This window comes from Glandiceps talaboti, chromosome 5 (assembly GCF_964340395.1).
Source record: "Glandiceps talaboti chromosome 5, keGlaTala1.1, whole genome shotgun sequence".
Taxonomy (NCBI): Eukaryota; Metazoa; Hemichordata; class Enteropneusta; family Spengelidae; genus Glandiceps; species Glandiceps talaboti.
The window spans coordinates 18,146,058-18,160,085 of record NC_135553.1 but is presented as its reverse complement, the minus strand read 5'-3'; the positions used below and the strand labels follow the sequence as shown (position 1 = coordinate 18,160,085).

General features: G+C 35.1%; 1 protein-coding gene across 1 annotated transcript in view; it reads left to right on the top strand.

Moving 5' to 3' along the window:
* LOC144435223 (TPR repeat-containing protein DDB_G0287407-like) overlaps nt 1–14,028 on the top strand; it is a 56,732-nt gene that overhangs the window by 27,614 nt on the left and 15,090 nt on the right. The window contains exons 13-17 of the mRNA XM_078123806.1: nt 7,812–7,923; nt 9,071–9,207; nt 10,034–10,199; nt 12,192–12,287; nt 13,085–13,239. Coding sequence (XP_077979932.1) covers nt 7,812–7,923; nt 9,071–9,207; nt 10,034–10,199; nt 12,192–12,287; nt 13,085–13,239 — 666 coding nt within the window. The remainder of the gene's footprint in view (nt 1–7,811; nt 7,924–9,070; nt 9,208–10,033; nt 10,200–12,191; nt 12,288–13,084; nt 13,240–14,028) is intronic.

The window sequence follows — 14,028 nt, the reverse complement described above, 5'->3', positions numbered from 1 at the left end:
ACCCTGGTAAAATGATAGGGGAACTCAGGTAGATTTTACCTGCTTTTATGATACTGCCCTTACAAAAATACTGCTATATACTGCCTTTAGTAAAAACATTGGCAGGGAACCCTGGTAAAATGATAGGGGAACTCAGGTAGATTTTACCTGCTTTCATGATACTGCCCTTACAAAAATACTGCTGTGTACTGCCTTTAGTAAAAACAATGGCAGGGAACCCTGGTAAAATGACAGGGGAACTCAGGTAGATTTTACCTGCTTTTATGATACTGCCCTTACAAAAATACTGCTGTGTACTGCCTTTAGTAAAAACACTGGCAGGGAACCCTGGTAAAATGACAGGGGAACTCAGGTACATTTTACCTTCTTTTATGATACTGCCCTTACAAAAATACTGCTGTGTACTGCCTTTAGTAAAAACACTGGCAGGGAACCCTGGTAAAATGACAGGGGAACTCAGGTACATTTTACCAACTTTAATACCGCCCTTGGCCTTTATAACACAAAAAATACTACTATGAAAGGTTACCATGGCTACTAGATAGATGTACCTGTGATAGGACAATCATATAAATTTTGTTTGCTATAATTTTGTATGATGTACTGTGTTATCTTCACACTTATAATTCAGATATTAACACAGTCTTCATATCTCATATAAAACGGGGTATTTTTCTGGCTATATAACCCAGTTACCGTGGGAGAAGGAGACCGCTAACAGATCTTAACAAGTCTGGGCCAGCTAAACCCAAACTAGGAACTGTTGCATCTCAACATCAGCTGGCAGCAAGTTGCCGCATACTTTTTGAATTTATGTCTCAATTACAGGAATATTTAGCCTATATGATCAAAGTTTGTCAGCTTGCCGACCGATAATTATTTTCTGAAACAGGCAGTACATTTCTCTATGAAATCATTAAATAAAACAGAAATTGCGTCATCCTTAACATGTTAGCACAGAATGGCACCGAGGTGTCTTTGTGAAAGTTTTGTAACTATGGTAACAGCAAGATGAAAATAAGGTAATTCTGGCATGATTTCACCCGACTGTGTACAATGATTTATTTTAGGAACATTGGTGAAATGACTAGGGAACCCAGATAGATTTCACCTACTTCATACTGATACAGTAGTAGTAATAGTAGTAGTAGTTATTAACTAACATGACATGTTAAAAAAACTTTCAACAGTATTAGATAAAATGGGAGTCATATCTCAAACTTAAAATTTTTTTATAAAAAATAAAAAATAAATGATAAAAAATGTTTCATTTTAATAAGAAATAACTATCATCGCGTCCTTGAAATTTCACTATTTCGACATACTTAAAAAGAATCTTGAGACGAAATAAAGCAAAAAATAAACCAAAAATGAGGATTTGACATCAAATCTAACAAACCCAGGAAAGCCAGTTGTCTTGTAATCTTCCATTTATCAAATGTGTGATTTTAAGTTTAATATTATCATGATTATTCACAATGTAACGATTGTCTTAGATGTTAATACATTAACCTTTGACCCTTAGCTTAGTCATCGGAAGAATTAGTAACATGAGATTGCCTAGATAAATGATTAATATTTGACTATCAATGATGACATCATTACATTAGTCACAAATCTAGTGCATTTTTGAAAATTCAGAAAACATCTGGCTTTTTTAATTTTAAGCCGAGGTATTTGTCAAAATGAAAGTAAAGTGAAGACTCACTGTCAAATACATGGGTTTTTTTTTTGTCTAATTGATTTTTTACGTCAAAAAAGCTTCCTCAAACTTCTGCCTGGGTGCAAATTCTCAAAATGTTACATTTAAGAGGCGTGTCCTGATATTATCCGCAGTGTAAAATATAAGTAGAAATCACTACACCAATTACAAGTTCATAATTATCTTGAATATTTTTTTTTTTTTTATTTGCATAAAATATTACGATGATAATTGAAAGTCAGTCTTGTCTAAACATGAATTTATGTATACATGCTGCTTTTAATTTAGAAGAATAGAAGAAATTTTTACAAATCACAATTAGTACAGTCATTCATTGGAATGACGTTAATAAAATCTATACCCAGTTGGTATAAAGGATTGTCATTTCTTGGCAAAATGCCAGGTTCACACACATGCACCGGCACGCCACCATCATGAGGTTTTGACTTGGTCATATCTAGACACTGCATGTGATTATAATTTGACACAAAACTTTAACAGAGCATACAACAATTAATATGCTGTAAATCTAATATTTCCTATTAATGTTCGATGATTCTCAGGACATTCAGCTTCATAATTAAAGATGTACACTACACAGTAGCATGTAATTTTTGAAAATTCACAAAATGCAGTTTATTTAGAATTTTCAAGTCCGTTATTATAGTTTACTTGTTTGGCATAATGCCAGGTCAGTTCCACTTTGACCCAAAAAAAAACACCGTTCAGTGACTGTTGCATGAAATTTAAAAAGGGAATTTTTTTACCTCCATTTAAGTGTCTAGTTGACGTACGTATTGTTTATGAATCTTTACTGTGTCAAAGTCCACTAATTTACATATGTTGAGGTCATGAAAAGTCCATGCTTAAAGCTGATTAAATTGATATATTTTTTGCATTGTTTCTTGAATTGCAGTGAGGCAACAGGTCATAATTCCAATGTGCTATTAGTTCTATCCGTCCGTGCGTGCGCGCGCGACACACAATAAAATCAGTTAATTTTCTTCGACATTGTTCCATTAGCAATTGCCTCTTTTTTCACTCTCTGTTTATTTGAGGCAACATACGTTCCATAAAAGAAGTGTCCAAATAAAACACAGTAACTGAAATACATGGCAAAGCTCCAGTAGAGATTATTGTAGTAAATTGGACAACTATCGCTGTCTTCGAGTGCTACATAGACATAAACATTTACAGCAATCCCGACTAGCATTTGCAGCAGTTGTAAGGATGTTATCATGATGTTGACATAGCCTGGTATCTTCACCATTCGGGATGCCTTCAGGGCATAGTAGGCATACATGAGACTATGCACAAAGTAATTCATCATGGCAAAATATCTACCATGGCTTAGACCAAGCTTATGGGAATAAAAACAGTAAATTAAGACCGTGACATGATGATACCAGTGTAAAAAGATGAGTTTCTGTTTGCGTAATATGATAAAAGCAGTGTCTAGGAGTTCCACAACTTTGCTAAGAGTAAACAGGAAACACCAGAAACCGGTGACACCAGATAAGTAACTTTTATCACACATGGTCCTGTTGAGTCCGTGCTTGGTAAGGGTGTGCTGGAACTCAGGTAGGAGTCTGCTGAATCCAATCATACTAAACACTGCCAGTATTCCAGACCAGCAAGCTAGCAGATTATGCAGGTCAAATTTTTGGCGATGGTGCATTGCTCTGCGTCCAGCAAATATCAAGATCAAGTATATGGCAGAATATATGAAGGAATCGGTCCAGTGTTCTGCAAACCACCTGTGTGCCGTAGCATTTTCAAAGTTTCTCTCCAAGTCAGTGACATACCAGTACCTTTGCGATGCCATACTGGATTCTCTTGCCTGTAGTGTGACTGACAGTGCAGTGTGTGTGTGTGCACGATGGACTGATATTCAAATAAGCAAAAAAATGTAGCTGTTGTCATCAATGAGTGACCAAGCCCAAGAACTGCATCATATATGAAATGACATGATGCATATCATTGACCCATGACCCAATCAGGTGCATGCATGCTAGCAGACAAACCGCCCTTATAATGCGTGTGGCTGAGTTTTGACTTGTTGTCATGACGAGAAGCCCAAGTGTAAGTCCCACATTGTTATGCTAATGAGATGGTGTGATGTCTTGGGGGCAGGCAGTTTCTATTCAGTGAGTGGGTAGAAATAGGTCACCCCATATTTTATGTAAAGCAGGGAATGTTCAAAATTTATCTCACATCAGTATACTGCTGGCTTGAAAGCAGTTTAGAATAAAAAGCCACACACATTCCTAGGATGGTATTTTCTCCTAATTTACGACAGATGCCAAATTTATACTTGAAACTGTCCTAAAGTAAAAGTGTGCACCATGCCCTCAAGTAATGTATGTCAATACAAATCGCTACAAAGTATGGTTAGCAGTTGATACTTTGTATCCAAAATAACAACTGCTTTAAATTTAGAACATGCAAATCAGTGCTGAAATGTCATGTATGTATCATGTGTACTATATTCCAGGTGACCTGAACAGAAGGTTGCCATAGATACCAGGCTAGACCATAAACAATTAATTTGGAGGAGGGTAGAGAGGGATAGCATTGGATAAGACATCATTATTTCATAGTATACTGTCTAACACCCTTAGATTTTTCATTTCCTTTTGATATTAAAAAAATTAAGAATGTCACATTTCTTTCCAGAAAATTTACAGCAGTCTTTCATTGTTCAGCTAAATATTTATTCATCTTTATAAACAGATGTATGATCTAATTCTATGATGAAATAAATGAGATGTATTTGCATATTAATATCTTTTTAATATCAATTTTACTTTCATTTTAAATTCCCATAAATTGTGGAGAACCCTTTTCAAAAATTGTACAACAAATACAGGCATGCCCAAAGTTAAAAAAAAAAAAAAAAAAAATTAAAATGAAAATAATTTTGTCACTTTCCCTCTCTCAAAATTTGATGTAGTAGTAGTAGAATCATTTATTATAGTGACATGAGGTAAACAGACTACCGCAAAAAAAAAACAATTTACATTACACAACCTCCCAGCCAAATAGGCTTATATGTCACCTAAAGTGAAATAAAACATAATTAGAACAGATTGAGGAGCTTTTTTACAATAATGAAAATGATGTGTTTGATGTGTTATCTTTTCTGTTTAAAGAGAGTCCCCAACCATGTTGTAACTGGTTAATAACCTTCCAGCATTACTAAAAATCATTAGATAAACAGAAATAACACAATACTTTTTATGAGTTCGATAAATCAACTAATAGCATACTTTAAAGTTAACATAGGGTGTTTTGTCAACATCTATTTTACAATCCATAAAGGAAATATTTGAATTGTAACTTCTATCAACACATTCTATGTCTGTATAGCTGAGTCATGTCAAGGCCACACTATACAGAGAAATAAGATATGTACATGAATATTTCAACAGCTCAAAAAATGAAATTTCCTTTTCTGTGCTTAACTGTGTGTGTGTGTGTGTGTGTGTGTGTGTGTGTGTGTGTGTGTGTGTGTGTGTGTGTATGTGTGTCTGTGTGTGTGTGTGTCTGTCTGTCTGTCTGTCTGTGTTTGTATGTATGTATGTATGTATGTATGTATGTATGTATGTATGTATGTATGTATGTATGTATCTTAAGTCATCATAATGAGTTTTTCTTAAAAAGATATTTTAGTTTTAATACGTTAATACCTTTTTTTTTTAAAAAAAACCACACCAGATAATACAAAATATGCATGAATCTTTTGAAGATATTTCATTCACATTTGATTGTATGTTCGTACCTTCAACAGAATATTTTGTTCTTCAAATTATTTTTTTTTACTTAGTCAGTTTGAGAAGTAAAATATTAATTTGATTTTGATAGCACTGACTGAATTATCAGTACATTGTATGCACACTGCATTCACATAGTGTGTATTTTGGTTCGTTGCATAGTGCAACTAACCAATTAAAAGTAATGCAAATCAGATGCAAGCGTCAGACAGACTGCTGTCGGTTGGCATAAACTTCTGAATGTTTGTGTTGTGAGGTGTATTCAGACCATTCACCTTTGGTATTTAATAGGGACACTCTTGTTGCTATGTTTACCGTGTTGGAGTGAAAACATAGCCGGTACTGTGTGTGTATACTGACAATACATAGAATACTATATAGTCAGTGACAGACAATGTGTACTGAGTAGTAGGTCGATCTTCATACCTTCGTCACATTGTGCTGTGTGACATATATGTCGGTACCGTACCCCCAGGGGTCTCGGGGAAAGCTTCTTTCAAAACCCACTCTATTAGTTTCTACCACACCCTCTTTCAAGTATGAAGACAGATATATTCATTCCATTATGCCATGCACAAGCAAAGTTGTACATGTTTAAACAGAATATGCATGATTTATTTTCTAATTGTCCTACATCATGACAAAGTGCCTTTTATTATGTAATATGTTCAAAATGCAAAAGAATTATTACTTTTTTCAAAACATAAACTGGTGCAGTTAGGATTATATTGTTAATAAATTTTGTTCGTTGTGTAAACTGTAAATTCAGGAAATGTAAGCACCCTCATTTTTTATATGCTTCTATTCATATATGCTAAAATATATCACTTTGAAAGTTTCTGCAAGTACAGAAAAGTTTTACTTTAATTAATATATCACAAGGTGCAATCAGAGGTTTTAAAATCAGTAACCGTGAGAAACTCTACTTGTTCACTGGGACTTTCTAAACTACTTGCCCAAGGCGTCAAATTACTCGTCCAGGGCAAGCAGAAACACCCTAATATTTCAAGCCCTGTTAATGTTTTGTACTTTCTCTTGAATCAAGTGTAAAAATTTTACTATGTAAACAATTGAGTAGAGCTTTGTTATTTTGTTATTTTGTTATTTGTCTATATATAGTTCTCATCCATTTGTTGTTGGATGAGAACTTATAAATGGTTCAAAAACCCCAGCTCCAAACTTAAGTTTTTTTATCTAACATAATAAGCTATTGATCTCACTCCACAGTGTTTTGCCATTTCAGTGTAACTGTGCAAAGTTAGGGCAAAATGTCAGTAAGATTTATTGCATTGCTAGTCCTAAAATGATAAAAGAAGGCAAGCAGGTAGCAAAGGTTATGTAAAAAAAGAACAATAGTTCGTATAAGGCTTTGCATGATGGAAAGGAAGCAGAAAAAGAACAAGGGCATATATAGAAACATAACTGTACTGTATATGTTGACCCTGGATAATGTATTTTTCCATAATGAAATTTACCACACCACACTAGCTGTACTGTACTGTACTGTACTGTACTGTACTGTACTGTACTGTACTGTACATAATGAAATTTACCACACCACACTAGCTGTACTGTACTTTGCTATGCTGTGCTGTGCTGTGCTGTAATGTACTGTACTGTACTACGACACTGTACTATATTATAATATACCTAGTGATAATGCTGTGCCATGATTCGCTAGAATCAGTCATGTGATAGGAAAATAGAATGACTATTTCCCTAGGGAAATAATTCCATCAACTTTCACATGGTCACGTGACCACCGCGCGTTCACAGCAGGTCAAAATGGTAGCTTCTGACGATGTCGTCTGCCACCGCGTGTTCACAGCATGAGGTATATTACAAAACACATATTGCCTGACCTACATTCGGGCTATAGCAACCGTTCATTACCCCCTCGTGACTGTGAGTTACCAGAATCACATGCTATTTCCCTCGGCCTTTGGCCTCGGGAAATAGCATGTGATTCTGGTAACTCACAGTCCCTCGGGTGTAATAAACGGGTGCTATAGCCCTCATGGCCAGGCAATATGTGTTCAATATAATATACTGTACTGTACTTTGCTGTACTGTACTGTACTGTACTGTACTGTACTGTACTGTACTACGATACTATACTATACTATAGTATACTATACTATACTATACTATACTACTAGTATACTATACTATACTATACTATACTATACTATACTATACTATACTAAACATAAGAACTAACTAATGAAGAATAAATGTTGAAATATTATGAATACACATATAATGTATGTATTAATGAAAATTTTCTGTATTATGTATGTAATTTTAGAAATGATATTTTGATATTTTGACTGCAGGATTGCTTATGATGAGTTGGCCGATGCTGTCAAAGACAGATATTGTGGAACTGAAGATATCTACAAATCTTATGTGGATTTAGTAGCAAATTATTTTGAACAACTGTTACAGGTAGGTGCTCGTTTTTTTGTGAATTCCAAGTTTAGCATACTTAGGAAGTGATTTTTATCAAGCAATATTGTTGAAGTCATCATCATTATATGTACATTTTGTAGAATGATCCTCTTCACATTAAAGGGGCACAAGCTGAGTGTATATGTTTCAGGGCAAAATTTATGCTGTGTACTATTTTAAAGGCACTCATAGTATTCTACTTACTGAATTTACATAACTATCACTTGCAGTAAGCTGTTTTTTTGTCTCGCGGCAGATCTCACGAGAACCCGCATGAGCCATTGCATCTATAGCAGCCATGTGAGGGTGGTCAAGTTGAAAGTGTTAAACACTTAATAGCAAATACTATTGTTTTCAACATCATCGCACATGGCCACGGCGAAAGCTTGACCATGATCACATGTTTGACAATCGTTGTTGCTTGGCATATTTGCATAACTCGCGAGATCTGCAACGAGACGTAAAATTCCTTACTGACAGAACTCAAATTGGATCTTAAGATACAATATAAATGATGTAATTTTTTATACGTATCAAAAAATGTCTAGAAATCCATACTAGGCAATCAGCTGGTTTGACAAAACCAAAAGGCAATTGTAATGTATAGAAGGCATGCATCAATATTAACATTATACTATGATAGTTTAATGAAAGTTTTATGTCAGTATTTTCACTTGAGTAAAAGATTTATTAAAACTCAGTTTGCGCCACTTTAATTAACACCATACCTTGGGACAGGTCAAAGTTCATAGTGGGTTATATTGGTGTGGTGTGTATATTACGCAGTTCGCAATAGCTAGCTGTGATGCATGATTTCTGTATCAGAAATGAATTGAAATCCAAGGTACTGGAATGTAGTACTGGCACAGTTATATGGGAGTTGGTACACCAGATTAGGGAACTATGTTGGACTTCCTTTCTGGTCCAAAAGGCTCCTTATGAACTCTGCCCCCTAGTGGCCAAAGTGTACAATATTTTGTTTTTCCTATTTCCAGAATATGACATACTAGTACATACAAGGCTCATGCCATTGGGGAAGACGCAAATATTATGATCAAACTGCTCTATATTAATGTTAGTATTCCTCACTGCATGTTGTTACTCCGGTGTTAATTCAGTATGTGAGAACATTGTTTTGTTGTAGGATGTTGGACGTGACCACAGAAGTGAGATACCAACAAGGATTGTTGATGAGTTGCCATGGTTACTACAAAGATCTGGTGATAATGGCAGGTTGCAGAAATGTCTGTTACACTTTGGGGTATTCCTTGCTCTCTTTGTGTAAGTTTGGATTTTTGAAAACTTTTTGTCATATTTCTGTGCATAGTATAACATTTTTTTTCTTTAAAGTTTAATTCTTCATTAAAATAGGAAATATGACTAGCACAAATAAGCCATCAAGACAGCACAGTCAAGACTAGGAAAATGTTTACATTATAGTATTAATGGGGGGGGGGGGGGTTGAATGATAAAAACAAAGGCAAAATTAGAATGTCTATTGAGGGCACTATACCCTATACAATGGTTTGCACGATACAGTAGTACCCCAGACATGACAATAAAGAGGGACTTGTAAACATAGGTCTGTTGAGTGTGTCAAATTTGTTTTATTTGGTCATGATTAGAATAATCCTTCAGTGACTCAGAAATCTTCTCAGCTATAAATGTGTAGCTAGACTAGAAATCAGTAGATGGTGAAATTTTATTAATTGTAAGTTGTAACAAGATCTGATATTAGAAGTTTTCTACATCATATTTCATTCTAGTATATAAGGTACGCCATGACAGGGTGCCCTCACACATTGGTCACATCGGTGAGGGCAGAGTGACGCGACGTATCATACATCATATGACACGCTAGTCTGTAAGATACGCCATGACAGGGCGCCCTCACACATCAGTCACATCAGTGAGGGCGGAGTGACATGATGTATCTTACATCATATTACATTCTAGTCTGTAAGGTATGCCATGATGGGGTGCCCTCACACATCATTCACATCGTATTACATTTTAGCCTGTAAATTACACTATGACAGGGCGCCCTCACACATCAGTCAGGGTGGAGCGACGTGACATATCTTACGACCTAATTATGTTCTTGCAGAGACCAGCACAAGTATGACTTATTCAGTTACTGGAACTCTATGCAGCTGACTGGTGAAGAAGTCTTGGCTTTCTACATGCAGGCTTTGAATGAACAAGTGGCATACTTGTATTTGAAGGAGCTGGAAACATGTGTGGATAATCAAATTACTCCTCCGGCAAAGTGTGTATGTATCAAATATTTAGTAAAATGGATACTTGGTGGTTATTCTGGTTATGGTGAGATGAGTGGCAAAATATGTGTTAACTTTTACATGTTTAATGGTTGACAGATGAATTGATATATATGTCGTAGTGTGTTGAAATGTCATTGAAAGAATAGATTCTGCAATAGATGATAGCATATATGAAATGAAAAGGTACTGATTAGTGTGCGAGCAATGTTACCGGACTTGAATGTGAAATTTAAAGATGAGGATGTAGTGATCAAGTCATCGCCACAGAGGGAGATGTGGTATTAGTGGGAAATACACCCAGGCACTAAAGAGCCACCTATTTCCTCTACTTACATTGTTCAGGCCACAATGGACAATAAGGTGATAGATGTTTACATGTTTTTAATGGCTTCCTTAAAGGAACAATTCAGTTAATGTGTGATGAAGGCATGGGATCAGGGTGGGGGTGGGGGAGATTATAAGGGAGAATACTGTTGTTTTAAAGGGACATGGTCTGGTATCGTTAGTCACTGGTAGAACTGTTACACTACATGAGGGCCTCAATGGAAAGAAGCCGACCCTGCAACGCTTTGCGTTGTTTGTAACGCTTATTGAGTTTTACCCTGAATAAATATATTTTATAATAATAATAAATAATAATAATAATAACAAGCAGGTATAATACTGTATTCCTACATGAAATCTGTTCATATACATCTTTTTATTCATAGTGCTTGACCTCAACTCAATTGGTACAAGAAACTATTCATGTGATAATTTGAATCATACATGTTTGCGTAACTATCACCTTCTCTACCAACAACAGTTCATTTCCTTATTTTGACCATATATTTTTTAAAATCCATTTCGTGTATTTTAAAACAAAATGAGAAATTAGTTTTTGAAATGCAGTTTGCTGCTGTACAAAGTTATTTTATATCATCCCCTGTTCATTCACTTGACCCCAACCAAGTTCAACTGAAATTCTGTGTGAAAACAATGCCAGAAGATGTATTTTAATGCATTTCAGGGCAATCCTTGCTAAACCACAGGGAGCAGCAAACATGTGATTGAGTATTTTTCTATTTTTTTTATGTGAAATAACTCTGATTTTCTATTGTGTTTTTTTTCTTCCCCTGGGTTATTTAATAAGTAAAGAATAACTTCTAGTCTTTGCTTCCAACTGAATATTCACTCCCTCGAATAAAGACACCGTATCAATTCCTCCCCTTATTCTAAATGAAAACATCATTTAAATTATAGGTACCAAGGTATCAGTTACACTGACACTTTTACCTTACTTTTTAAGTTCTGGGAGATTATCAAACATTCAATTACATGTTGATTTAGGTGTAAGATTAAGGTATTTACTATACACTCAATTACAGTAAAAGTGTTCAGTTCCAGCACATGTAACTTTAAATATGTACTTGAATAGTTGGGAATGCCGCTCCAGGAAATTGAGGTATTTTCATAGACTATGGGTTCTGGAGAGTCATTTCATGATTTCACATCGCATAATTTTTGCTCAGTTGCCAAGAAACACCAAATTAAAATTCTATTGCCTGTCTGTGGTGCACCATTGCATCATGGGTCTTAGCAGACATGAATATTCAGTGTGCAATCAATAAATATTCATGTATGTTAAGACCCATGATGCAATAGTGCCCCATGGAAAGAAGAATAGACGCTAGTAAAAAAAAAAAAAGAGTTTCAATTTAGTGTTTCTTTGGAACTGAGCAAAAATTGTGTGATGTCAAATCAGAAAATGACTCTCCAGAACCCAAAATTTATGAAAAAAATACCTTTATTTCCTGGTGTGGCGTTCTCCTAAAAACCAGCCAAATATTTATCACATCTCAAAGTAATCCCATTTCCGACTTGCCCCATTTAGGAAGAGCACATATTTTCCTTATTTATTCAAAGTTATAAGTATTGAAAATAGAAGAGGCACTTAAAGTTTATAACTTTAAAGTTATTTTGTTCCTCTGTGTACAAAACCAGCTTGTGCCTGTTGCAACCAAGGTGGCTGATTTTCTTGAAGACATGGGACATCCTATGCATGCTGAGCCTATGCTGCTGAGAAGTCGCAGAATGCATGTAAGTTTGATACTTATATACCTGTAATGATTTTGTTTGAAAAAAAGTACAATACACAAGTCTTCAGTGTGCTAGATGCTCTTTATTTTCTTACTCCAAAATATTAAAATTGTGAAAAGTAATGAAGTTTTTGTGAATGATATTGTGACTTTTAATACTATTTTATTTGGGCACTGGTAGACTTCAAGGGCTGTTATGTAACATTTATTTCTCAAAGCTGAAAGCCAAGGGAAATAGTTACTTCATAACAGCATGAGATGTAGTATGATGTCTACTTTGTACCCAAATAAGGCCAGGCACTGATGCATCATATTCCCAGGCACATACACTATCCATAGTCAAAGCAGATCAGTGATATGACTCCTGTCCTACATGAATAGTGCCCTATGGAAAATAGAACATGTAGTGCTTACTCTATGCAAATTGAGGTCATTATGGGTCACTTATCCTTATCATGTGATATGATCTAAGCCAATCAGTGAAGGCTGTATGAAAACAAAGTGTTATGATATAACAAATTGTATGAAATATTACAGGTTGTGATGAAAACATACAAAAAGTAGAGCTGAATTTCACTTCATTTTTTCCAAAGTAATTCATACTGAAACTGCATATCTACAAGATTACTCTGATTATGAGATTACTGTTGATAAATACTCACACCGACAAAGTTGAACATGTATGAAACAAAAAGTATGGAATTTATACCCTGGTCATTCAGTATGGAAATTCTTCAAACTAGCCTGTATGGTGATTATCTAGTGTTTTATATAAATATGGTGATCATTGCTTTCAAGGGTTATGTATTCACTGAAGAGGATTTAGAAAAGGATTCAGAGTTGGCCGAAGCATATTGTGATATGTTGAATCAGTTGGCTTGTCTGTATGTCAATCTTGCGAACTACGAAGCTGCAGAACCCATACATAAAGAAGTATTGGCTATGAAGCAAAGGTAAAAACACAACTCTTTGTATGTTATGGATGAATAAATTTATATCTAATATTTGATTGTCTTTATAAATAGAGGAGAAACACGTCACTCCAGGAAATCAAAGTATTTCATAATACTTTAGGTTCTGGAGAGCGATTTCAGATTACGTAATTTTGCTCAGTTGCCAAGAAACTGAAATTAAGAGTTTATGTCCTGCAGATAAATAGTGATTTATATTCAGTGGGCTTCTAATGAATATTCATGTTTGCTAAGACCCATCATGCAATGGTGTATTACTGAAAGAACAATAGAAATGAAAGAGTTTCAATTTGGTGTTTCTTATCAACTGAGCAAAAATTACTTGATGTGAGATCATTGTCTGAATCTCCAGAAGCCAATGTTAATGAAATACCTATGTTTCCTACAGTGGTGTGTTCCCCCTTTACCTAACTGTAATCACTGCTTATACTACCCATCATTCTATCACCATCCATGTGTATGGAGAGGAAAAGGAAATATTTCATAATCTTAATTGATGCTTAAATTGTAAGTCCAGAAAAAATGTAAAGGTCACCGTTTGCCAAGTTTGTCTGACAGTGGAAGAACCATTCTATAAGAATTTAGGTAGTAACATGGAGTCCAATATGCTATTCCCAGTCATTAGATGAACACCATGCAGGATTATTACCATACGAATTTGATATTGACTCTCAACGAACCACTTTAGACATCAACACACACTCAAAATATTGCATGGACGACGACGATCTGATTTCAGTGTCTGTTTAAAATAGCTTAGTATCAGAATTT